Source organism: Pan troglodytes, chromosome 5 (assembly GCF_028858775.2).
Source record: "Pan troglodytes isolate AG18354 chromosome 5, NHGRI_mPanTro3-v2.0_pri, whole genome shotgun sequence".
Taxonomy (NCBI): domain Eukaryota; kingdom Metazoa; phylum Chordata; class Mammalia; order Primates; family Hominidae; genus Pan; species Pan troglodytes.
Genome location: NC_072403.2, coordinates 116700118 through 116726244, shown reverse-complemented (window position 1 = coordinate 116726244; position 26127 = coordinate 116700118). Strand labels below are relative to the sequence as shown.

At 37.7% G+C, this 26127-nt stretch overlaps 1 protein-coding gene across 19 annotated transcripts in view; it reads left to right on the top strand.

The window, feature by feature from the left end:
* The window catches only part of HACE1 (HECT domain and ankyrin repeat containing E3 ubiquitin protein ligase 1), a 182639-nt gene that overhangs the window by 45176 nt on the left and 111336 nt on the right, over window positions 1-26127 (top strand). For 13 of the 19 annotated variants that reach the window (XR_008548611.2, XR_010158119.1, XR_010158120.1 and 10 more), the window contains 4 exons: window positions 3697-3779; window positions 20630-20726; window positions 20899-21000; window positions 21960-22066. Coding sequence is in view for 16 of the 19 variants with exons in the window: in XM_016956055.4 (XP_016811544.1) it covers window positions 3697-3779; window positions 20630-20726; window positions 20899-21000; window positions 21960-22066 (389 nt within the window). In the remaining 3 variants the exon portion in view is untranslated. The remainder of the gene's footprint in view (window positions 1-3696; window positions 3780-20629; window positions 20727-20898; window positions 21001-21959; window positions 22067-26127) is intronic. The other 6 variants (XM_063813321.1, XM_063813319.1, XM_063813315.1 and 3 more) reach the window with 1 other exon arrangement.

Sequence of the window (26127 nt, the reverse complement as noted above, 5' to 3'; positions counted from 1 at the left end):
CAACCTCTGCCCCTTACCCAGTTCCAAAGTCGCTTCCACATTTTCAAGTGTCTTTATAGGAGTGTCCCACTCCTGGTACCAATTTTCTATATTAGTCAATTTTTCACACTGATATAAAGAACTACTTGAGACTGAGTAATTTGTGAAGAAAAGATGTTTAATTGACTCAGAGTTCTGCTGGCTTAACAGGAAGCATGACTGTGAGGCCTCAGGAAACTTACAATCATGGTGGAAGGCAAAGGGGGAAGCAAGCATCTTCTTCACATGGTGGCAGGAGAGAGAGAGAAAGAGCGTGAGGCGGGATGTGCCACACACTTTTAAACCATGAGCTCTCATGAGAGCAGCAAGGGGGAAATCTGCCCCCATGCTCTGGTCACCTCTCACCAGGTCCCTCCTCCAATTCAACAGGAGATTTTGGCAGGGACACAAATCCAAACCATATCACCCTCTAAACCTAGAAATAATCTTAGTGTCTCTCCCATGTTTGATCTCCATATTCTAGATTCCATATCTTCTATTATGGTTTATTCTCTTTCTTTGGAGGAGGATATGCTTCAGTAGCTTCTTGAGAAAAGGTGCATTGAAGGTAATTTTAAAAATCTTATAAAATAGTTAAACATGTTTTTTATTTATAACCATCTATTTGAATAATAGTGTAGTTGGCTATAGAATTCTGCATATAATTTATCTTACAATTTTGAAGGCTTTTTACCTTTTAGATTTCTGTGTTGCTGTTGAGAAGTTTTAATGCCCACATGATTTCTGTTTATCTCTGGAATCTTTTATCCCTGATGTTATCAAGAAATTTCACTTTGACATGCCTCGTTGAAGGTCTTTTAATTTAATAGACAAGACACTTGTTGAGCCTTTTAAACCTGGCACCTGATGTCTTTCAGTTCTGGGAACTTTTTTGGTATTATTTCTTGGTTATTCCCCTTTGGTCCCTCACCCCCTTTCTTTTCTTTATTCTTATTTTCTGCAGTATGTCTCCCTTGATTGATTCACAAATTTTCTCATCTTTCCTATTTTCTACTTTGTCTTTTTATTCTACTTTGTAGAATTCCTGAACATTTTCTTTTTAAACTTCTGTTGAATTTTTATTTATTGCATTGTATTTTTGATTTCTCATTTCCTAAATGTTTTCTACCCAACATCCTTTTATCATTCCATGGTATAATTTCTTTTCTGTTCGAGGTTATCAGTTACTTTTCTAATTTTTGTTGTTTTCTTTGGTTCCCTTTACTGTCTTTGTTATTCTGAGTTTCATTTTTCGGTTTGTTGTAATTTTTGTTTTTCAGGTTAGAGGCCTGCTTCAGTTGTATTTTTAATATTGTCTGTTCATTCATGTGTAATGGTGAGGCACTCAAATGTTGGCTGGAAGCGTTGTGTACATGAGTTGAGTTTGTTGACTACTTGGTTTGACTGTACACCAATGTTTCTTGGTCTCAACACTGTTGATATTTTGGATCTGATAATTCTTTGTTGTGGGGGCTGTCATCTGAATTTTAGGATATTTAGCTGCATCCCTGACCTCTACCCACTAGCTGCCAATAGCATTTTCCCTTCCCTGGTCATGAAAATAAAAAAGTTGCCTCATGTTCCCAGGGCAAAATTTAACCTTGGTTGGGGACGACTGCTATAGACCCATTGTCCCGAATTGGGCTGTTTCTTTATTTTTAATTTTTGTTTCTTTTTAGAGATAGGGTCTTGCTTTACAGATAGCGTCTTGCATGCAGCACCATGCATGGCTAATTTTAAAATTTTGTTGTGGAAATGGGATCTCTCTAAATTGCCTAGGCTGGTCTTGAACTCCTGGCCTTAAATGATCTTTCCACCTTGGTTTTCCAAAGTCTTAGGATTACAGGCATGAGCCACCATGTCTGGCTGAACTGAGCTGTTTCACTGGGGACTTTCTAATGCCAATATCTGTAAGATTCTTTTCTGATGCAAGTCTTGAGAGGAAGCTTTTAATTCCTTCTACTTGAGGTTTTTAAGCCTGCCTGCTGGATTTCTGGGAGCCTAGTTGGAACATGGAGGCTGGAGGTTTTCACTTAATTTGTTGTTTTCATGATGGCTCCTCATCTTTGCTCTACCTGTGTGTCTTGTCTCCCAGTCCAGAGCCTCCCTGTTCACTTTGTGCAGAGAATAAACTTCCCATCTTCTGAGACAGTGTAAAGAGGGATAGTAACTAACTGGATAGGATGGGAAGAAAGGTCCTAGGGGGAGAGTCTGTTTCTTCTATTGACTTTCAACTATTCCTCCTATTTTTAGCTCTACATAACCATTCCTATATTCCAAGGTACCTGGTACTTCCAATTCCTCTATTCCTTTTTTGTTTTCTTAATGTGTGTGTTCTGTAGTAAGAATTGAGTTGCTTATTGTTGGAATCCCCATTTGTGGGCAGTTAGACTTCAGCTTTCTTTGATCTGCTAAGTCAGTTACTATTTCTCCATTTGCTTGCTATCTTTCCAAAACTTACTGACTTATCCAGTATGCTGTTGTTTTCTTTCTTGTTCTTCCTTTGGGTGTTTAGTTTTATTATTTTACTGACATTGTACTTTGTTTAAAAGCGGCAAAAAAGATGAACAGATGTGTTCAATCCAGAAGTAATAAGCGTCTAATTTCAAACTATTTTGGTTTTTTTTAGGCATGGGGTCTTTCTCTGTTGCCCAAGCTGGAGTGCAGTGGTGTAATATAATTCATAGTAGCCTTGAACTCCTGGGCTCAAATGATCCTCCCACCTCAGCCTCCTGAGTAGCTAGGCCTACTACTATGATGTGCTGCCATGACTAGCTCATTTTTTAATGTTTTTGTAAAAATGGGGTCTCACTATGTAGACTAAACTGGTCTCAAACTACTGGCCTCAAGCCACCTATTGCCTCATATTTTATGTTTTTACATTTTCTTCCTTTTTGCAGGAAAAACTCAAATGAGGATTTTAGGAATAAAACCATGAAAGTTTTTTTTTAAAGGTTTTCAACTGGGCCCTGTCCTGTCCTTAATCAACAGATATGTATTTTTAAGATTTTATAGTAGCGTACTCTCTCTTAGTATGAGTCAAATGATTGGAGGAGTAGAGCTTAGGGGACTAAGTATATATTAATGGCAATCAGTGAAATTGAGCCTGTATATGCTACTGTTAATAGCAAAAGGGCTTCTTAGCTTTTTAAAATTTTATATTTTAATAATTATGCTCTTGACTTTGGGAAAGTTATTATTCTGGTGCTTAGTTTTTTAGAGGTGAAAAGTTCTGGTATTTAAAGCAATTTAAATTCAAGTATCTGAAGCAATAGGGTCCAATTCACTAGCCACATGTGGCTATTTAGATTCAAATGAGCTATAATTAAATACAATTAAAATTTTAGTTCCTTAGCTGTACTAGCCACATTTCAAGTACTTGGTAGCCAATATGTAACTACTGACTACTTTTGATACAGTGCTGCTCTAAAGACTCCCAGATTAACACAGTTTCTATTACACTGATAATTCCACATATATGTGTGTTGTGCCTGAGAAACTTAGAGCTTACAAAAAGTTGAATTTGCTCAGCCATAGTAATTGTCACGTGCCCACTCAGTTCCTATGTAAAGCTTCAAGTTGTGGGAAGAACTTCCCTTATATGGATTAAAATTGTGGTAATTGTATCTTTTGTTTGATTCCTCTGGCTTTACTTTTAATTATTTTTTTCCCCCTCAGACAGTGCAGTGCTTGCTAGACAGTGGTGCTGATATTAACAGGCCAAATGTATCAGGAGCAACTCCATTGTACTTTGCTTGCAGGTATGATATTTTATATTTCCAGATGCTATATATACTGATATATATATAAAGAAATATATATATTTCCAGATGTATATATACTCTATTTCTAGACACACACGTTTCTGTGTATTTTCTAAAGCTCTCTTGTTTTCCCACAAATATGCTGTCTTTTAAGAGGAAGTACAATCTCTTTTTTAAGATGAAGTATTATGGTTCTATTACTTAACTGTATGAGGAAAAGTATTTTCTGTTATATTTAATTGCCATTGCTTTTATGTTACATGTGGAGCTCTTGATTTGCTTGATTACTTCAATTTTAGACTAAGTACTTATTAACAAAAGATAAATCAGTAATCTGGTAATTCCCATCGTTTACTGTGTTATGTAACCAGGTCATTTCCAGTGGGATAAGCTGTTGGAATATATCTTGATCCAGAGCCATGTCTTTTCTTTCTCTGTATCTATAACCAAAAAAAAATCTTGAGTCAGTCTTGTTAGATATTGTTATACATTAAGTTATTTTTGTATTTCTTTATTGGTTCATTTTCTTGACGTGTACATTTTGTTCACTTATTCATGTATTCGGCAAATGTTTAGTTAACGCTCACTGTGTCATGCATTGTTGTAGGTGTGTAATACAGTAATAAATAAACTCTAGTCCCTAAGGAGCTATCAGTATAATTATACACATGCTGTCACACCCACACACATATGTAAAAATATATACACACCTATATATTATGTATTATGTAAATGTAGTTTGCAATTAGCATCAGTTCATAGAATACTATAGTGATTCTTCTTTTTGATTTAAATTATATGAATTGTAATATTTATTTAGGCCTTCATATTCCGATATAGAGCTCTCCAGAAAGTTCCTCTCTTCTTCTTTTTTTCTGTTTTATATCATTTTATTGGAAGTTGGTTTTAGGTTGAAAGACCAGCTTTTTTTCTTGTTTAGCTTCTTGTTGGGGTCTCTGATGTGCCTTTGATGAGACCAATTCAGATCATCTATTTAACAACCCTGTATTAGAATTCAGGGGCTTCTGGGTTTCTAGACTTCCAGATCTTTCTGATTCCAGCCATTTTCTTGCATTATATTTATGATTTGGTTGCTTGGCTAGAAAACCAGTTCTTTCCATAGTGTCCTGAATTTATGAATAATATCATCATTTGATTCCCTGTAATCATGTTGTATCTTGAAGGGTTATCTTTAGATCAGACCTTTTTTGAACCTCCAGATTTGAATGTCCATCTGCCTGTTTAACATCATCACTTAGAAGTACCACAGAATCTCACATATTAACATGTCAAAATACAGCTTCAGATTTTCTTCCTCAAACCTTTCCCCCAGTTTTTCCTCATCTTAATCAATAGAAACCTTATTGTCTCAGTTGTTTAAATTAGAAATAATTAGGTTATTTTTTATTTCTCTCTCTCTCTCTCTTTGTGAACTTGGAATTTATTAGTAAGTTCTGTAAATTCTACCTTCAGAATATGTTTGGAATCTGAACTTCTAACTCAACCAAAACCACCTTAATGTTGTTACCTTTTGCCTAGAGTACTGCAGTAATCTCTTCACTGGTCTCCCTGATTCCTATGTTGTTTCCCTCCAATCTCTTCTTTCCTCAGCAAAGTGATCTTAAAAAAAAAAAAAAAAAAAAATCTGCTCTTGTTACTTTGTGTTTAAGCCTTGTATATAAAACTTTTCAATGCCTCGTTGTTACATTTTAAATATAATTCAAGTTCTACCTTGGCCTGTGAGACCTCCATGATTTCACTCCTGTTTAGCTCACTGTACTTGAACCACAGTGATTCTCTTTGCGTTCCTTAAATGCAACCAACTCTTTCAGCAGGCTTTTCTACATGGTATTTGTTTTGCCTGAAATGTTCTTCCTTAGGCTTTTTACAGGGCTATTTCTTATTCATGTTACTGCTTAATTAAGTAACTTTTTAGGAAGGCAGTTCCTGACCAATCTAAGCAGGTCGTTCCCCAGATTTTTGATCGCAGTATCACAGTCATTTCCTTCATAGCACTTCCTATTTTGTAGTTGTTTATTTACTTGCTTATAGTCTGTCTCCCCTACATGCCTAAAAATTCAGTGAAAGCAAGAATAGTGTTTATTTTACCACTTTATGTCCAAAGTGTAGTACAGTGTTTTGCACTTAGATGCGTAGTAGATGTTTTTGAATGAATGCATCACTATGAAAAATATCTTATAAAAAACAATGCCATTTATAATAGTTAAAATAGAGACATGTTAGTGTTGTGCAGAACTGGGATATCCCTATGGTTAGTCTGAGCTTAGGGATATGGCAGAAGGATTTTTAAGAAATACTTTCTCCTAGTACTGTATTCCCATCATTTAGTTTTAATCTAGCAAATATTAGATCTTTTTGAACAAAGTTGGTTAAGCAAGTCTGTGATGAAATGTGACACCAAAAAATCATTGTTGTAGAAGAATAATAGATATGGAACATGGTTCTTCTGCAGGCACACTTTTAATTTTACTTGTGATATCTTGATACAGGTATAAATTAAAAATATAAGTTATTCCCAATGTGTTATTTCTGATAAATGAAAGGGAAAGGAATATAGGAAATAGAACAAGTTAACCCCCAGGACAAATTATAGGGCTCTAAGATAAAGGTTAAATGGAATGTATAGTTTTTATTGGTTGAGAAGTATTACTAGATATAATATATCATATTCAAGGGTCAACTACTGAAACTGTTTTCTTTGTATTTGAATTTTGCAATTAAATTTAGAATGGTATTAAGATACAGGGGAAAGAAACTAGTTTGTGTAGGCAGGTTCAAATCCCAGCACCAGAGCTATACAACATTAGTCAAAATTCTTGATCCCTGAAGCTTTGTTTGTTTGTGAAATGGAAGTGCTGATATCTGCCTGGTGAGATTATTGTGAAGATTAAATGTGATGGCTTCTGTAAAGCATGCTGTAGAGTATTCAACACTTAGTAGTTGATAGGTGCTCACTAAGTTCTGACATACTTCTTTCACTCTTCAGTGAGCATAAAGTCGTGTTGTCCTCATTTAATTTAATTGCTCTACAGGGTTTTCTTTTGTTTCTTGTCTAATTCTAAGCACTTTTTTTTTTTTTAAGTTTTTGAGACAGAGCCTCAATCTGTTGCCCAGGCTGGAGTGCAGTGGCGTGATCTTGGCTCACTGCAATCTCTGCCTCCCGGCTTCAAGCGATTCTCCTGCCTCTCCCTCCCGAGTAGCTGGCATTACAGGCATGCGCCACCACACCCAGCTAATTTTTATATTTTAGTAGAGATGGCGTTTTGCCATGTTGCCTGGGCTGGTCTCGAACTCCCGACCTCAGGTGATCTGGCTGTCTCATCCTCCCAAAGTGCTGGGATTACAGACGTGAGCCACCGTGCCTGGCCCTGGGCACTGTTTTATAATGTAGTGTTTCTGTGAGTCTTTTTCAGATGGATTTTGACCTAAAATTATGATAGAAAGGGTTTTCCAGCCAGTTTTCTTCTCTGGATACTCTGGACAGGACATTATAACTCATGTAAACTATATAACTAATTAACTCATTCTTTCTGTCATGTAAAATATAGGCACACATTGATTTTTTTCCCCCTGCCATCTTTACACACCTTTAAGTCTTTTATATGACTTCTACCAATATTTCAAATCCTGAAATTATTAGATTGGTTTTATATTCAATCCTTATGTTCTCAGTTCCTTCAACTGAGTTCTTCAAATAAAGGTTGGGATGTATAATGGTTTTCAGGTATTTTCTGTGTTTGTAGATAACTTTTATTCTATTAGGAAAAGCAAGGTTTAGTTAGAGTTGTATAGATACAGTAAATTAGTAAGATGTTAATGGAGTTTTAGAGGTCTCTACTAGAGTCAGAAAGGGCTAAGATTTAGAACATGGATTTGTAGCTACTGCGAAGCAACTCGTTTCAGTTAGAGTATTCAAAATCAAAGTAGCCATATAAAAGAGTTCTTAGACTTGGCCAGGCACAGTGGCTCACACCTGTAATCCCAGCACTTTGGGAGGCTGAGGCGGGTGGATCACGAGGTCAAGAGATCGAGACCATCCTGGCCAACATGGTGAAACCCCGTCTCTACTAAAAATACAAAAATTAGCTGGGCGTTGTGGCGCACGCCTGTAGTCTCAGCTACTCCAGAGGCTGAGGCAGGAGAATCACTTGAATCTGAAAGACGGAGGTTGCAGTGAGCCGAGATTGCACCACTGCACTCCAGCCTGGGCAACAGAGTGAGACTCCATCTCAAGAAAAAAAAAAAAAAAAAAAGAATTCTTACACTTAAAATTGTAAACTTTCAGCATAGGAACGGACCTTTAGAAAATACAATCTGTTTCATACGCCATTCCCAATAATATTACAACTGTCTGGACTATTTATACTTATGCCAAATTCTCAAATTTATAAGGATGAAAGAGTCCAAAGTTAGGGGGCTGAAAGTGTTTGAGAAATCAGATCTAAGTGCTTTAGAAGCCACCACAAGTTTCTTATTAGTTAAATTTTTGTTGACTTCTTAGTTTTCATAAAATACATTGGCAATTTCTTGAAGAGAGTATTATCTCAATCAATATTAAAAAATTGAGACTATCTCAAAAACAATTAACTTCATTTATAAAGAATGATTATTTGTTGAGTACTTTTTTTTAGTTATTTAAACTGAAAAATCTTTTATGCAACACTCTGAGCAGTCTGAAAGAGGATCGTTGTAATTGAATTACAGGTGAGGCACTTGAGCCCCTAACTGCGTTGTGCAGATTTTGTATGTTATTAGCTATTTATTGTTTTTAAATCTATTTTAAAAATTATTCTTATTTTAAATTATTAGTTTTTAGAGACAGGGTCTTGTTCTGCCACCCAGGCTGGAGTGCAGTGGCGTGTTCATAACTCACTGCAACCTCCAACTCCTTGGGTCAAGCAATTCTCTCATCTCAGCCTCCCAAGTAGCTGGGACTATAGATGTGCACCACCATACTGAACTAATTTTTAAATTTTTATTTTTAATAAAGTCAAGGTATGTCATCCAAGCGGGTCTTGAACGCCTGGCCTCAAGTGATTCTCCAGTCTAAGCCTCCCAAAGTGCTGAGATTACAGATGTGAGCCACGACACCTGGCCCTTAATCTGTTTTTGAAATGAAATGCCAACTGAACATAAATGAGATTTCTGTGTAGTTTTAGAAATTACTCCAGCTTTCTAAAAATGTTATAGTAGTATTTCTTTTTCTTCATGCTGATTATCCTTTTTTGTTATATATGGCACAGAGTTATTTTGAGGCTTTATTATTTACCTTGTGTATTGAACATTGTCCTGCTTATACATGGTGATCTTGTCTGTTCATCCTGTCTGATCCCCAGTCCATTGTTCTCATAGCACATATCCTCCTGTGTATGATACCATAATTTTTTGAGTACTAAATTGGTTTTTTTTGTTTTATTATTATTATACTTTTAAGTTCCAGGGTACATGTGCACAATGTGCAGGTTTGTTACATAGGTATACATGTGCCATGTTGGTTTGCTGCACCCATCAACTCGTCATTTACATTAGGTGTTTCTCCTAATGCTATCCCTCCCCCAGCCCCCTGACTTCCCGACAAGCCCTGGTGTGTGATGTTCGCCGCCCTGTGTCCAAGTGTTCTCATTGTTCAATTCCTACCTATGAGTGAGAACATGCGGTGTTTAGTTTTCTGTCCTTGGGATGGTTTGCTGAGAATGATGGTTTCCAGCTTCATCCGTGTCCCTGCAAAGGACATGAACTCCTCCTTTTTTATGGCTGCATAGTATTCCATGGTGTATCTGTGCCACATTTTCTTAATCCAGTCTATCATTGATGGACATTTGGGTTGGTTGCAAGTCTTTGCTATTGTGAATAGTACTGCAATAAACATGTATCCATGTGTCTTTATAGTAGCATGATTTATAATCCATTGGGTATATACCCAGCAATGGGATGGCTGGGTCAAATGTATTTCTAGTTATAGATCCTGGAGGAATCACCACACTGTCTTCCACAACGATTGAACTAATTTACACTCCCACCAACAGTGTAAAAGCATTCCTATTTCTCCACATCCTCTCCAGCACCTGTTGTTTCTTGACTTCTTAATGATCGCCATTCTAACTGGCGTGAGATGGTATCTCACTGTGGTTTTGATTTGCATTTCTCTAATGACCAGTGACGATGAGCATTTTTTCATGTCTGTTGGTTGCATAATTGTCTTCTTTTGAGAAGTGTCTGTTCATATCCTTTGCCCAATTTTGATGGGGTTGTTTGTTTTTTTCTTGTAAATTTGTTTGAGTTCATTGTAGATTCTGGATATTAGCCCTTTGTCAGATGAGTAGATTGCAAAAATTCTCTCCCATTCTGTAGGTTGCCTGTTCACTCTGATGGTAGTTTGTTTTGCTGTGCAGAAGCTCTTTAGTTTAATTAGATCCCATTTGTCTATTTTGGCTTTTGTTGCCATTGCATTTGGTGTTTTAGTCATGAAGTCTTTACACGTGCCTATGTCCTGAATGGTACTGCCTAGGTTTTCTTCTAGGGTTTTTATGGCTTTAGGTCTTACATTTAAGTTTTTAATCCATCCTGAATTAATTTTTGTATAAGGTGTAAGGAAGGGATCCAGTTTCAGCTTTCTGCATATGGCTAGCCAGTTTTCCCAGCACCATTTATCAAATAGGGAGTCCTTTCCCTATTTCTTGTTGTCAGGTTTGTCAAAGATCAGATGGTTGTAGATGTGTGGTGTTACTTCTGAGGGCTCTATTCTGTTCCATTGGTCTATATCTCTTGGTACCAGTACCATGCTGTTTTGGTTACTGTAGCCTTGTAGCATAGTTTGAAGTCAGGTAGCGTGATGCTGCCAGCTTTGTTCTTTTTGCTTAGGATTGTCTTGGCAATGAGGGCACTTTTTTGGTTCCATATGAACTTTAAAGTAGTTTTTTCCAATTCTGTGAAGAAAGTCATTGGTTGCTTGATGGGGATGGCATTGAATCTGTAAATTACCTTTGGCAGTATGGCCATTTTCACGATATTGATTCTTCCTATCCATGAGCATAGAATGTTCTTCCATTTGTTTGTGTCCTCTTTTATTTCATTGAGCAGTGGTTTGTAGTTCTCCTTGAAGAGGTCCTTCACATCCCTTGTAAGTTGTATTCCTAGGTATTTTATTCTCTTTGAAGCAATTGTGAATGGGAGTTCACTCATGATTTGGCTCTCTGTTTGTCTGTTATTGGTGTATAAGAATGCTTGTGATTTTTGCCCATTGATTTTGTATCCTGAGACTTTGCTGAAGTTGCTTATCAGCTTAAGGAGATTTTGGGCTGAGACGATGGGGTTTTCTAGATATATAATCATGTCATCTGCAAACAGGGACAGTTTGACTTCCTCTTTTCCTAATTGAATACTGTTATTTCTTTCTCTTGCCTGATTGCCCTGGCTAGAACTTCCAACACTACATTGAATAGGAGTGGTGAGAGACGGCATCCTTGTCTTGTGTCGGTTTTCAAAGGGAATGCTTCCAGTTTTTGCCCATTCAGTATGATATTGGCTGTGGGTTTGTCATAAATAGCTCTTATTTTGAGATACGTTCCATCAATACCTAGTTTATTGAGAGTTTCTAGCATGAAGGGCTGTTGAATTTTGTCGAAGGCCTTTTCTGCATCTATTGAGATAATCATGTGGTTTTTGCCGTTGGTTCTTTTTATGTGATGGATTGCATTTATTGATTTGCATATGTTGAGCCAGCCTTGCATCCCAGGGATGAAGCCGACTTGATCGTGGTGGATAAGCTTTTTGATATGCTGCTGGATTTGGTTTTCTGGTATTTTATTGAGGATTTTTGCATCAATGTTCATCAAGGATATTGGTCTAAAATTCTCTTTTTTTGTTGTGTCTGTGCCAGGCTTTGGTATCAGGATGATGCTGTCCTCATAAAATGAGTTAGGGAGGATTCCCTCTTTTTCTATTGATTGGAATAGTTTCAGAAGGAATGCTATCAGCCATTCAGAGGAATGGTACCAGCTCCTTTTTGTACCTCTGGTAGAATTCGGCTGTGAATCCGTCTGTTCCTGGACTTTTTTTGGTTGGTAGGCTATTAATTATTGCCTCAGTTTCAGAGCCTATTGTTGGTGTGTTCAGAGATTCAACTTCTTCCTGGTTTAGTCCAATTTATTCGTTTCTTCTAGATTTTCTAGTTTATTTGCATAGAGGTGTTTATAGTATTCTCTGATGGTAGTTTGTATTTCTGTAGGATTGGTGGTGATACCCCCTTTATCACTTCTTATTGTGTCTGTTTGATTCTTCTCTCTCTTCTTCTTTATTAGTCTTGCTAGCAGTGTAGCTATTTTGTTGCTGTGTTCAAAAAACCAGCTCCTGGATTCATTGATTTTTTTGAAGGGTTTTTTGTGTCTCTATTTCCTTCAGTTCTGCTCTGATCTTAGTTATTTCTTGCCTTCTGCTAGCTTTTGAATGTGTTTGCTCTTGCTTCACTAGTTCTTTTAATTGTGCTGTTAGGGTGTCGATTTTAGATCTTTCTGCTTTCTCTTGTGGGCATTTAGTGCTATAAATTTCCCTCTACACACGGCTTTAAATGTGTCCCAGAGATTCTGGTATGTTGTGTCTTTGTTCTCATTGGTTTCAAAGAACATCTTTATTTCTGCCTTCATTTCGTTATTTACCCAATAGTCATTCAGGAGCAGGTTGTTCAGTTTCCATGTAGTTGTGCAGTTTTGAATGAGTTTGTTAATCCTGAGTTCTAGTTTGATTGCACTGTGCTCTGAGAGACAGTTTGTGATTTCTGTTCTTTTACATTTGCTGAGGAGTGCTTTACTTCCAATTATGTGGTCAATTTTAGAGTAAGTGTGATGTCGTGCTGAGAAGAATGTATATTCTGTTGATTTGGGGTGGAGAGTTCTGTAGATGTCTATTAGGTCCACTTGGTCCAGAGCTGAGTTCAATTCCTGGATATCCTTGTTAGCCTTCTGTCATGTTGATCTGTCTATTATTGACAGTGGGGTGTTGAAGTCTCCCATTATTATTGTGTGGGAGTCTAAGTCTCTTTGTATGTCTCTAAGGACTTGCTTTATGAGTCTGCATGCTCCTGTGTTGAGTGCATATATATTTAGGATAGTTAGCTCTTCTTGTTGCATTGATTCCTTTACCATTATGTAATGTCCTTCCTTGTCTGTTTTGATCTTCCTTGGTCTAACGTCTGTTTTATCAGAGACCTGGATTGCAACCGCTGCTTTTTTTTTTTTTTTGACTTTTCGTTTGCTTGGTAGATCTTCCTCTATCCCTTTATTTTGAGCCTATGTGTGTTTCTGCAGGTGAGATGGGTCTCCTGAATACAGCACACTGATGGGTCTTGACTCTTTATCCCGTTTACCAGTCTGTCTTTTAATTGGGGCATTTAGCCCATTTACATATAAGGTTAATATTGTTATGTGTGAATTTGATCCTGTCATTATGTTAGCTGGTTATCTTGCCCGTTAATTGATGCAGTTTCTTCATAGCATTGATGGTCTTCACAATTTGGCATGTTTTTGCCATGGCTGGTACCTTTCCATGTTTAGTGCTTCCTTCAGGAGGAGCTCTTGTAAGGCAGGCCTGGTGGTGACAAAATCTCTCAGCATTTGCATGTCTGTAAAGGATTTTATTTCTCCTTCACTTGTGAAGCTTAGTTTGGCTGGATATGAAATTCTGAGTTGAAAATTCTTTTCTTTAAGAATGTCGAATATTAGCCCCCACTCTCTTCTGGCTTGTAGAGTTTCTGCCGAGAGATCCGCTGTTAGTCTGATGGGCTTCCCTTTGTGGGTAACTGACCTTTCTCTCTGACTGCCCTTAATATTTTTTCCTTCATTTCAACCTTGATAAATCTGACAGTTATGTATTTTGGGGTTGCTCTTCTGGAGGAGCATCTTTGTGGCGTTCTCTGTATTTCCTGAATTTGAATGTTGGCTTGCCTTGCTAGGTTGGGGAAGTTCCCCTGGATAATATCCTAAAGAGTGTTTTCCAACTTGGTTCCATTCTCCCTGTCACTTTCAGGTACACCAATCAAACATAGATTGGTCTTTTCACATAGTCCCATATTTCTTGGAGGCTTTATTCATTTCTTTTTAGTCTTTTTTTCTCTAATCTTGTCTTTTCACTTTATGTCATTAATTTGATCTTCAATCACTGATATCCTTTCTTCCACTTGATCGAATCGGCTATTGAAGCTTGTGCATGCATTATGAAGTTCTCTAGCCATGGTTTTCAGCTCCATCAGGTCATTTAAGATCTTCTCTACACTATTTATTCCAGTTAGCCATTCGTCTAACCTTTTTTCAAGGTTTTTAGCTTCCTTGTGATGGGTTAGAACATCCTCCTTTAGCTCGGAGAAGTTGTTATTACCAGCCTTCTGAAGCCTACTTCTGTGAACTCGTCAAAGTCATTCTCCATCCAACTTTGTTCCATTGCTGGCAAGGAGCTGTGATCAGTTGGAGGAGAAGAGGTGCTCTGGTTTTTAGAATTTTCGGCTTTTCTGCTCTGGTTTCTCTCCATCTTTGTGGTTTTGTCTACCTTTGGTCTTTGATGTTGGTTACCTACAGATTAAGTTTTGTTGTGGATGTCCTTTTTGTTGATGTTGATGCTACTCCTTTCTTAGTTTTCCTTCTAACAGTCAGGTCCTTCAGCTGCAGGTCTGTTGGAGTTTCCTGGAGGTCCATTCCAGACCCTGTTTGCCTGGGTATCACCAGCAGAGGCTGCAGAACAGCAAATATTGCTGCCTGTTCCTTCCTCTGGAAGCTTCGTCCCAGAGGGGCACCCGCCTGTATGAGGTGTCTGTTGGCCCCTGCTAGGAGGTGTCTCCTAGTTAGGCTACACAGGGGTCAGGGACCCACTTGAGGAGGCAGTCTGTCCGTTCTCAGAGCTCAAAGGCTGTGGTGGGAGAACCACTGCTCTCTTCTGAGCTGTCAGACAGTGACATTTCAGTCTGCAGAAGTTATCTGCTGCCTTTTTTTCAGCTATGCCCTGCCCACAGAAGTGGAGTCTATGGAGGCAGTAGGCCTTGCTGAGCTGCGGTGGGCTCCGCCTAGTTTGAGCTTCCCAGTCGCTTTGTTTACCTACTCAAGCCCCAGTAATGGCAGATGCCCCTACCCCCGCCAGGCTGCATGCAGCCTGGCAGGACTATCTCAGACTGCTGCGCTAGCAGTGAGGAAGGCTCTGTGGGCATGGGACCCGCTGAGCCAGGCACGGGATGGAATCTCCTGGTGTGTCGTTTACTAAGACCTTGGGAAAAGCGCTGTATTTTGGCAGGAGTGTCCCGTTTTTCCAGGTAGTCTGTCACGGCTTCCCTTGGCTAGGAAAGGGAAATCCCCTGACCCCTTGAGCTTCCCAAGTGAGGCGATGCCCCGCCCTACTTTGGCTCACCCTCCGTGGGCTGCACCTACTGTCCAACCAGTCCCAATGAGATCGACCAGGTACCTCATTTGGAAATGCAGAAATCACCCGTCTTCTGTGTCGATCATGCTAGGAGCTGCAGACCGGAGCTGTTCATATTCGGCCATCTTGGAATGGGAGTCTTGAGACTAAATTGTTTACTTTTAAAGGTTATGAAACATAAAGGGCAATCTCTGTTTATCTTGCTAGAGCAGCATGATATTGTTGAAGGATTTTGGAGTCAGACTGATGCAGATTCAAATTCTGGTCTGCCATGTAACTTTTCATCTTGAGCAACTCCATTATACTCTTGAGCCATGGTTTTCTCATCTGATAAATTGGGTGAATACTGTTAAAATAAAAATCTTAGAAAAAATAAATTTAAAGTTTATTTAAATGAAAAACAATTCATGAATCAGGCAGCACTCAGAATCAGAAGCGGGTGAGAGAGCTCTTCCCAGCAATTTGTAAGTAATGAGCTTTTGTAGGCTGAATACGGAAGCAAAGTAGAGAAATCACCCGACTGACTACCCTTATGTGTGTGTTTGCCTAATTTGGTCATGATGTGAAGAATTGGCTGTCTGATTCATTGAAACTGCTCTTTGTTGCAAAATATATACTCCCAAGTTAGGTTGAAGTTTGTTACAGAGGAACTCAAAAGTATAGTGACAGTCTCAGGCTAATGGCCTCCTGTTTGCTTAATTTAACAATGCTTATAACAGTGTCAGCATTAAGTCAGACTTTGCACAGAGGATTGAGCATAATGCTTGTTACCTAGTATATCCTAAATAAATTGTGTTTCAGGTCTCTTGTTATTTTCTAGAGTGCAGCGTTGTCTTTAATACTTATTTGTCAAATGAATGGTGTCTGAAATTAAAGCCTATAATACAATTCATTGAATGTATTGAGTACATGTTATAAGACAACTGCCATGCTTGGTGCTATGGAACAAGCCTACTGTCAGGAAGTTTACAATTTAATTGGAAAAAATTGGACACAGGGATATTAAAGAACTGTAAAAGAGATATCATTAAAATTGAACTCTGCAGTTTTATAAGATGGATTCCTCAGAACCTTGGCTACTAGCAAAAGTATCACTATATCCCTAAATAAATTAAGCTCAAGTTAGTTGCTTTTCACTTGGCCTCTATTTTTAGGCATGTTAAAGAATGGAACAGTGTAAATGAAACATTAACCACTGTTAGCTATTGTTTATAACATCTTGACCAACACTTTGAGCTTAATGACAAGCGATGCTTGATGAGGACTTCTTGCTTGATGCTGGTAAAGCTGATTATTGTTGCTTTCAAAGGGATTGCTAATTTATTTTTTGATTTTTCTAGAATAAATTAGATATTATTCTTAAGTTAGGGCTTATTGGTATTAAGGAAGATAATCAGTATAATAATAAAGTATCAAGAGAGTGATAGACGTATAATAACGTTGCAGAGTTTTCTGGCACTAGATTCGTAGTAGGATACTATTAAGTTTTTTTAAAAAAAAACTTTAATTCCAATTGGTTTTAAATTATTCTTCATACAGTGCCGTTTTTTTTTTTCTTTTTTTTTTTTTTTGTTTTATTTATTTATTTATTTATTTATTTATTTTTTATTATACTTTAAGTTTTAGGGTACATGTGCACATTGTGCAGGTTAGTTACATATGTATACATGTGCCATGCTGGTGCGCTGCACCCACTAACTCGTCATCTAGCATTAGGTATATCTCCCAATGCTATCCCTCCCCCCTCCCCCCTCCCCACCACAGTCCCCAGAGTATGATATTCCCTTTCCTGTGTCCATGTGATCTCATTGTTCAATTCCCACCTATGAGTGAGAATATGCGGTGTTTGGTTTTTTGTTCTTGCGATAGTTTACTGAGAATGATGGTTTCCAATTTCATCCATGTCCCTACAAAGGATATGAACTCATCATTTTTTATGGCTGCATAGTATTCCATGGTGTATATGTGCCACATTTTCTTAATCCAGTCTATCATTGTTGGACATTTGGGTTGGTTCCAAGTCTTTGCTATTGTGAATAATGCCGCAATAAACATACGTGTGCATGTGTCTTTATAGCAGCATGATTTATAGTCATTTGGGTATATACCCAGTAATGGGATGGCTGGGTCAAATGGTATTTCTAGTTCTAGATCCCTGAGGAATCGCCACACTGACTTCCACAATGGTTGAACTAGTTTACAGTCCCACCAACAGTGTAAAAGTGTTCCTATTTCTCCACATCCTCTCCAGCACCTGTTGTTTCCTGACTTTTTAATGATTGCCATTCTAACTGGGGTGAGATGATATCTCATAGTGGTTTTGATTTGCATTTCTCTGATGGCCAGTGATGATGAGCATTTTTTCATGTGTTTTTTGGCTGCATAAATGTCTTCTTTTGAGAAGTGCCTGTTCATGTCCTTCGCCCACTTTTTGATGGGGTTGTTTGTTTTTTTCTTGTAAATTTGTTTGAGTTCACTGTAGATTCTGGATATTAGCCCTTTGTCAGATGAGTAGGTTGCGAAAATTTTCTCCCATGTTGTAGGTTGCCTATTCACTCTGATGGTAGTTTCTTTTGCTGTGCAGAAGCTCTTTAGTTTAATTAGATCCCATTTGTCAATTTTGTCTTTTGTTGCCATTGCTTTTGGTGTTTTGGACATGAAGTCCTTGCCCACGCCTATGTCCTGAATGGTAATGCCTAGGTTTTCTTCTAGGGTTTTTATGGTTTTAGGTCTAACGTTTAAATCTTTAATCCATCTTGAATTGATTTTTGTATAAGGTGTAAGGAAGGGATCCAGTTTCAGCTTTCTACATATGGCTAGCCAGTTTTCCCAGCACCATTTATTAAATAGGGAATCCTTTCCCCATTGCTTGTTTTTCTCAGGTTTGTCAAAGATCAGATAGTTGTAGGTAAGCGGCGTTATTTCTGAGGGCTCTGTTCTGTTCCATTGATCTATATTTCTGTTTTGGTACCAGTACCATGCTGTTTTGGTTACTGTAGCCTTGTAGTATAGTTTGAAGTCAGGTAGTGTGATGCCTCCAGCTTTGTTCTTTTGGCTTAGGATTGACTTGGCGATGCGGGCTCTCTTTTGGTTCCATATGAACTTTGAAGTAGTTTTTTCCAATTCTGTGAAGAAAGTCATTGGTAGCTTGATGGGGATGGCATTGAATCTGTAAATTACCTTGGGCAGTATGGCCATTTTCACGATATTGATTCTTCCTACCCATGAGCAAGGAATGTTCTTCCATTTGTTTGTGATACCAAAGCCTGGCAGAGACACAACCAAAAAAGAGAATTTTAGACCAATATCCTTGATGAACATTGATGCAAAAATCCTCAATAAAATACTGGCAAACCGAATCCAGCAGCACATCAAAAAGCTTATCCACCATGATCAAGTGGGCTTCATCCCTGGGATGCAAGGCTGGTTCAACATACGCAAATCAATAAATGTAATCCAGCATATAAACAGAGCCAAAGACAAAAACCACATGATTATCTCAATAGATGCAGAAAAAGCCTTTGACAAAATTCAACAACCCTTCATGCTAAAAACTCTCAATAAATTAGGTATTGATGGGACATATTTCATAATAATAAGAGCTATCTATGACAAACCCACAGCCAATATCATACTGAATGGGCAAAAACTGGAAGCATTCCCTTTGAAAACTGGCACAAGACAGGGATGCCCTCTCTCACCGCTCCTATTCAACATAGTGTTGGAAGTTCTGGCCAGGGCAATCAGGCAGGAGAAGGAAATAAAGGGTATTCAATTAGGAAAAGAGGAAGTCAAATTGTCCCTGTTTGCAGACGACATGATTGTTTATCTAGAAAACCCCATCGTCTCAGCCCAAAATCTCCTTAAGCTGATAAGCAACTTCAGCAAAGTCTCAGGATACAAAATCAATGTACAAAAATCACAAGCATTCTTATACACCAACAACAGACAAACAGAGAGCCAAATCATGAGTGAACTCCCATTCACAATTGCTTCAAAGAGAATAAAATACCTAGGAATCCAACTTACAAGGGATGTGAAGGACCTCTTCAAGGAGAACTACAAACCACTGCTCAAGGAAATAAAAGAGGATACATACAGTGCCGTTTTGTGAAAGAGAATGAATAGTGTTTTGTTTTTTAAGTTTCTGAGAAATCTGTGTAGTGTTTTTCTTTGTGAAATGACATGCCTCTTTAGGTAATGTTATTGTGGAAAGAGTATAGGTCTAGAAGCCCAGGTACCTGAGTTCTAGTTTCACCTGTGCTTAGATTACTTGCTTTTCTCATCTACAGAGTTCTTTTTGGATTCATGCTCTTCCAAACTGTACAACTTATTTGGGCATTTCTTTTCTTTTCTTTTCTTTCTTTCTTTTTTTTTTTTTTTCGAGACGGGGTTTTGCTCTTGTTACCCAGGCTGGAGTGCAGTGGGGCATTCTTGGCTCACTGCAACTTCTGCCTCCCGGGTTCAAGTGATTCTCCTGCCTTAGCCTCCCAAGTAGCTGGGATTACAGGCACCGGCTACCATGCCCAGCTAATTTTGTATTTTTAATAGAGACAGGGTTTCACCATGTTGGCCAGGCTGGTCTGGAACTCCTGACCTCAGGTGATCCACCTACCCCGGCCTCTCAAAGTGCTGGGATTACAGGTGTGAGCCACCATGCCTGGCCCTGGGCATTTCTTAAGAATCAGCCGTTAACATTAATTTCCCTGGAGTGATAGTTACACAATTCTACTTCTACAAGAAGGAGGGCAATCAGGGAATGAGGCATATGGATAGGAGAGTTCATTCTAGGGCAGATTGAATACCTATCTGCAGAAGCCAAACTGAGTGGGTTGATAAAATGAAGATCGAAAGCTAGATAGTATTTTTGGCTAATAACCCCACTTCATGTTCCCTTTTTCCCCAGATTCTCTTACATTGGTTTTACTTTTCTCCTTCCTTCCTTTTAATTTTTTTTTTTTTACAAAGTATTACAAGTGTGCCATAAAATGTACTTTTGTTCTGACTCTTGAGGTTCTTTTGGATTAAGAAGCCTAGAGACTTGGATGTGTGTGGTAGGAAGAAGGTCAGGCTAAAGTTGCAAATGGTCAAGTTAAGGTGGAGAGAGGGATTAGGAAGTGAATGTAAGAAAAAAAAAAAAAAAGCAGAAGCCTGACTAGTAGTTACTTATCCCCAAAATATTATGACTTATTTTAGGAAATGTGACACAAATTCAATTCTAAAATTTAATAGGTCACATTCTGGTCTACGTAGTGAAAGCATGGCTTAACATTGAGAAAAGTTTTTGTGATTATGAAGATGTATTTCACATCCTCTTGTCTTAATTTTTAAAAGTGATACTCTTCCATTGACTCATATTAACTATCCATAATTCATAGAGAAAGACTTTAAAAAGATTGTATTTTTAACTTGTTTCTATTTCCACACAGTCATGGTCAGAGAGATACAGCACAGATCCTACTATTACGAGGAGCCAAATATCTGCCAGATAAAAATGGAGTAACTCCTCTGGATTTATGTGTACAGGTGTGTTTTTCATTTATATTCTGAGCCCCTTATCTTTATAATAGAAACTGGAATGGTAAAAATTATTATTTTTTCAATGAAAGGGTAGGTGCAAAGATTTTTATTGTGTGAAGAATATGAACTTTAAAAGGGACTGTTTTTAAACCTGGATAATTTTAGATCTTGTTTTTAGGGTGGATATGGAGAGACTTGTGAAGTATTAATTCAATATCACCCGAGGCTTTTTCAGACTATTATTCAAATGACACAGAATGAAGACCTCCGAGAAAACATGGTAATGTGTTTGTGATAGTAGCTTGTAAATGAAGAAGCTTTATTCCTGCTCAGCATATATGACATTTTACAAATGTGCTTAGCTTAGTAATTTTGCTTATTGTCACAAATATCTTAATAATTAGCTTATCTGCATTATAGGATAAGTGTGAATTAGATAATAATTAATATAGTTTTTGCTAATATTTGGCCATATAAATCTTCTGCCCTCTGGGTCTTTGGTCTCTCCTTAAGATAACTAGAATAGGCTGGGCGTGGTATCTCACGCCTGTAATTCCAGCACTTTGGGAGGCCGAGGTGGGTGGATTGCTTGAGCCCAGGAGTTTGAGACTAGCTTGGGCAACAAAGACCCAGTCTCTTAAAAACAAATTACAAAAATTAGCTAAGTGTAGTGGCATGCATCTGTAGTCTGAGCTACTTGGGAGGCTGAGCTGGGAGGAGGGATTGAGCCCAGGAGGTTGAGCCTGCAGTGAGCTGAGATCATGTCACTGCCCACTACACTCTAGCCTGGGCGATACAGTGATGCTCTGTCTTTAAAAAAATAAAAAAAAAAAAATAATATTCCCATGGCAAGAGGAAAAGACGCTGTGGAGGAATATCATTATGATTGGTAATCACTAGTTTACTCAGCTATGTGTTTGTGATAGTTTTAGTCTTAGAAAAATTGCGGAGTTTAAATTTCTCTTTTGTTTTAGAGGTTTAGAATTAAATTTCCAAAACTATACTTGGTGATTTTTAAATTCTATCTATATTTACTATTGTTTTGTAACTGGGTGATTTTCAACAAAGATTTTATTATGTATCATCATATCTCTATATTAGCTTTTAAACTTATGCAAGACAAAATAACTAAAGGACTTGATTTAGACTAATTGGCTTTAAGATACTTAATAGGTACTTGTTTGATAAGATTTAATGGATTACTATGTAATCACATTTTTTTATTTGTAAAAAATTTAGTTACGGCAAGTTTTGGAGCATTTGTCTCAGCAAAGTGAAAGCCAGTACCTAAAGATTCTAACAAGCCTTGCTGAAGTTGCTACAACAAATGGTCATAAACTGCTTAGGTAAGTGTTTCGCAATAAGAGGAAATCAATAGGTAGCAGTGTCTGTTGGCTTCACCTCCTGAGTAGTTTATTCTGCGGGATACCTTTTGTCAGTGATAACGATGTTATAAAAATTTGCTGACTTCTGGTTTGTTTTGTTTGAAAGGACCGGGGTAATCAACTATTGCTAAAGAGATTTTAGTCTCTCTAAAGAGACTAAAAATAGAGCATACTTCAGTGAATTTGGGCATATGTGTCTAGAATTTTGTGAAATGATTACTTACCTAGACATATAAGTAAATGTACATGAAGAAGAATTGAGAAAGTTCAGGAATCTTGACCACTAATTAATAAAATAAAATTAGGTACAAGCTACTGTTTAACCTTTCATTGTACTTTCATGACTCCTTATAAAGTTTTTTTCTCTGACCTGTCCCCCTCAGTTAAGTTCTTTATTATTTCTAAAAGATCCTGTGGTTTTATCATCACTAAGTTCATGGAGTTAATGCCTTATATTACTTGAATTTATATATGAAGTGTTTTCCTGTAGCTACACTTCTTTCTATGTGGCTGGCTACCCCAATTAGGAATAAGCAGCCACTGAGAAATGATTATTATCTTATTATTTCTTAGCCTGCAAATTTGACCCCCTTCTAATTTGGATGCTTCCCCCTTCATATTATTCGTTTTACTAATTACTTCCACTCTTAGTAGATTGATAGGTCATGATCTTCTCCCATCTCTGTAGTTGCAACTGAAATTTTTTCCACCCAACACCATGCTACTTCTTTAAATCAGCTTTGTTATTAAATTTATTATTCTAGCCATTTGTTTCAGTCTTCTTTGGGACATTTCATGTATTTCAGATCAGAATCACGTTCTGTACTGTTTACTTAAAAGGCCCTTTGCTAGGTTCCTTATGCTTCATGATTCCAAGATCACCTTCTTACGTTCTTTTAACCTTTTAGTCTTTCTTCAGCAATTCTACTCAATATACCATTTGCTCATTTTAAAAATTATTCTATTTCTACCTTTGAGACTACTCATAGACTCTGTCTATAACAGTCACTGAATTCCAGCTTTCCATAATGCTCTTACTTAGTAATTCCCAGTAATCCATGTATTTCATGGAACCCTTGTAAGATTCAGATGTACTAATTAAAAGCATGGGCTTTGGAGTCAGCCAGACTCAGGCTTATATCCAGACATCATCATTTACTGTGTGACCTTAGCAGCTAACTTTTTGGAGTTTCCCTTCAATATCCACCCATCCATCGAATATATATGTGTATATATGTATGTGTATATATGTGTGTGTGTATATATGTATACACACACACACACACACACACACATATATACAATTATTTTTTTTTTTTTGAGACAGAGTCTCGCTCTCACTCTGTTGCCCAGGCAGCACAATCTTGGCTCACTGCAACCTCCGCCTCCCAGGTTCAAGCAATTCTCCTGCCTCAGCCTCCCAAGTAGCTGGGATTACAGGCACACACCACCACGCCCGGCTAATTTTTTGTATTTTCAGTAGAGATGGGGTTTTACCATGTTGCCCAGGCTGGTCTTGAACTCCTGAGCTCTGGCAATCCGCTCATCTCGGCCTCCCAAAGTGCTGGGATTACAGGCGTGAGCCAATGCGCCTGGCCAAATACATATTTTTGAGGGCGTACCATCCATTAGGCCATCTGTGAGGTGATCATGAATAAAACAGACAAGATCTCTATGTTGAAATTACAGTCTAATCAGGATTTTATTGGATTTTATTCCATTTTGTTGGAAACTGGCAATATCTTTATGAGTTGTGAGAGTGAAATAAGATAATTCTGTAAAATGCAAAACAGTGGGTCCAGTATATAGTAGAGGCGATGATGGTTATAATTTTAAGTACCCCTATAATACCATTTAGCCTGTTTTCCTACATTAAAAAACTTGTTTTTTCTTCTTAAATATTTGTCATATTATATATACTTCCACAGTAATTAGAAAGCATTTATGTTTTGATGTATCTATGTTTTTAAGTTTACCTTCATCACTTATTAAGCAGGTACCAAGCTAAGGAGCATTCGAATATATTATTTCATTTATACCTTACAGTAACTTTATAATTTAGATGTTATCTCCATTTTACATGTAAAAAAATTGAAGTTAAATGATTTGCCAAGCTAATAAATAAACCTGGATTTATATCCTCATTAGTAAATAGCAGATTCTAGGTTCTAATCTAGCTTCTAAAAATGACAGGGGTGGTTGGTGGGACAGGAGAAACAGGGTAGGAAAAAGGAACCCATGACCAAAACAATAGTAGTTTTTAAAAAATTACTCTGCTAAACTGTGCTCTCTCACCACTTACGGTGCTACCTTCCAAGTGCTTTATAGAATCTTATTTTTATGGCCATTTTTGGCCTGTAAATATCTCATTGTTGGGGTTGGTAGTGAGTATTGGTTATTAGTTAGAATTTATTGTACTGTAAAAAGGTAATTCTTAAGATGATTTCAAATACAAATTGTTTCCCCCTGCTGATTTATGTTTAATGGTATTTTTGTAGAGTATCTCATTTGTGTTTATTTGTGAATCATTTTATGTTTCTTAACCCATTATGTGAAGTAATGTTGACCCTTGTTTTAATAGAAATTTTCATTAAGAAAATAACTGATTCAAATATATGTTAATTAGTGACAACTAAGGTGTTATCCAGCACACTTTTGGGAAAATTTGTAGCCTATTATCTAACTGATTTCAGGAATATTTGCTAAAGATAATAAACATTTACTGAGGCGTTTGCACATAATGTTATGTTTATATTGAAATGAAATTTTATCGTCCTTTCTGTATATTTATGATTGAAAGTAAAGGTAGTTAACAATGTGGAAATGAACAGAGAAATCATAGCTATATGCTAAGTAAGACACTGAATAAGAATATACCCATATAAACCAAAGGCGAGGATTTTACAATGATAGGGGTTTGAGTTAGGAAATTAATTTTTTTTTTTTTTTTTTTTTGAGACGGAGTCTCACTCTATCGCCCAGGCTGAAGTGCAGTGGCGCGATCTCGGCTTACTGCGAGCTCCACCTTCCGGGTTCATGCCATCCTCCTGCCTCAGCCTCCCAAGTAGCTGGGACTACATGGGCCTGCCACCACGCCCGGCTAATTTTTTGTATTTTTAGTAGAGACGGGGTTTCACCGTGTAGCCAGGATGGTCTCAATCTCCTGACCTCGTGATCTGCCTGCCTCGGCCTCCCAAAGTGCTGGGATTACAGGCGTGAGCCACCACGCCCGGCAAAAGCAACTATTTTAAAGGAAGGGGCCGGGGAAGAAGAGAGCTCCGTGCTTCTAATGAGCAAAGGCAGCAACAACCTTGAGCTTCTGCAGCCCTTGGTATTTATTGGGTAGAAAGAGCAGGGAGGAGGAGCAAATGATTGGTCAGCTTGATTGATCAGAGGTTCATATTATTGCTAACAGGCTTCAGATATACCTAATCACAAGAAACACTTATGCCTGGGTCGTGACTGCCCTCAGCATTCCTTCTGGGTGGCAGACGCAGTTTGTCAGTTTGCCAACATCCTGCATTTATGAGAACAGTTGGCTGTTTACTCATATAGCCTCCAGTGGTATACTGAGTTGATCACGACCTTCACCCTTTTGGCCTCCAACATACAAAGCTAATCCTGCTGTTCTGCGCAGAAGTTCATGCAACTCTTTGCTTTGCTCCGACATTTGTAATACAAGATAACTGATGTTAGAGATTTCAAAATAAAACCACCATCAACCAACAAAAATACTGTGTTTAAAGATATATTATTAGATTCAATACAAATTTAGCCTAACTCGTACAGTTTTTCTGTGGAAAGGTAATTATTGGTGTTCATGATGTTGACCAATACCAAGGTACTGTGGGATTCTGAAGGGCTTTCTGATCAGTAAAAGTGAGTTTATGTTAATTTAATATGATCTAGTGTTAATTGAATTTTAGTCTTTTCTTTTTTCATGGTAGGCAAATATTTCCTATATTTGTGTATAGTCATAAGGCAGCCCGTTATGTAGAGAACAAACCTAATGCAGATAGCAG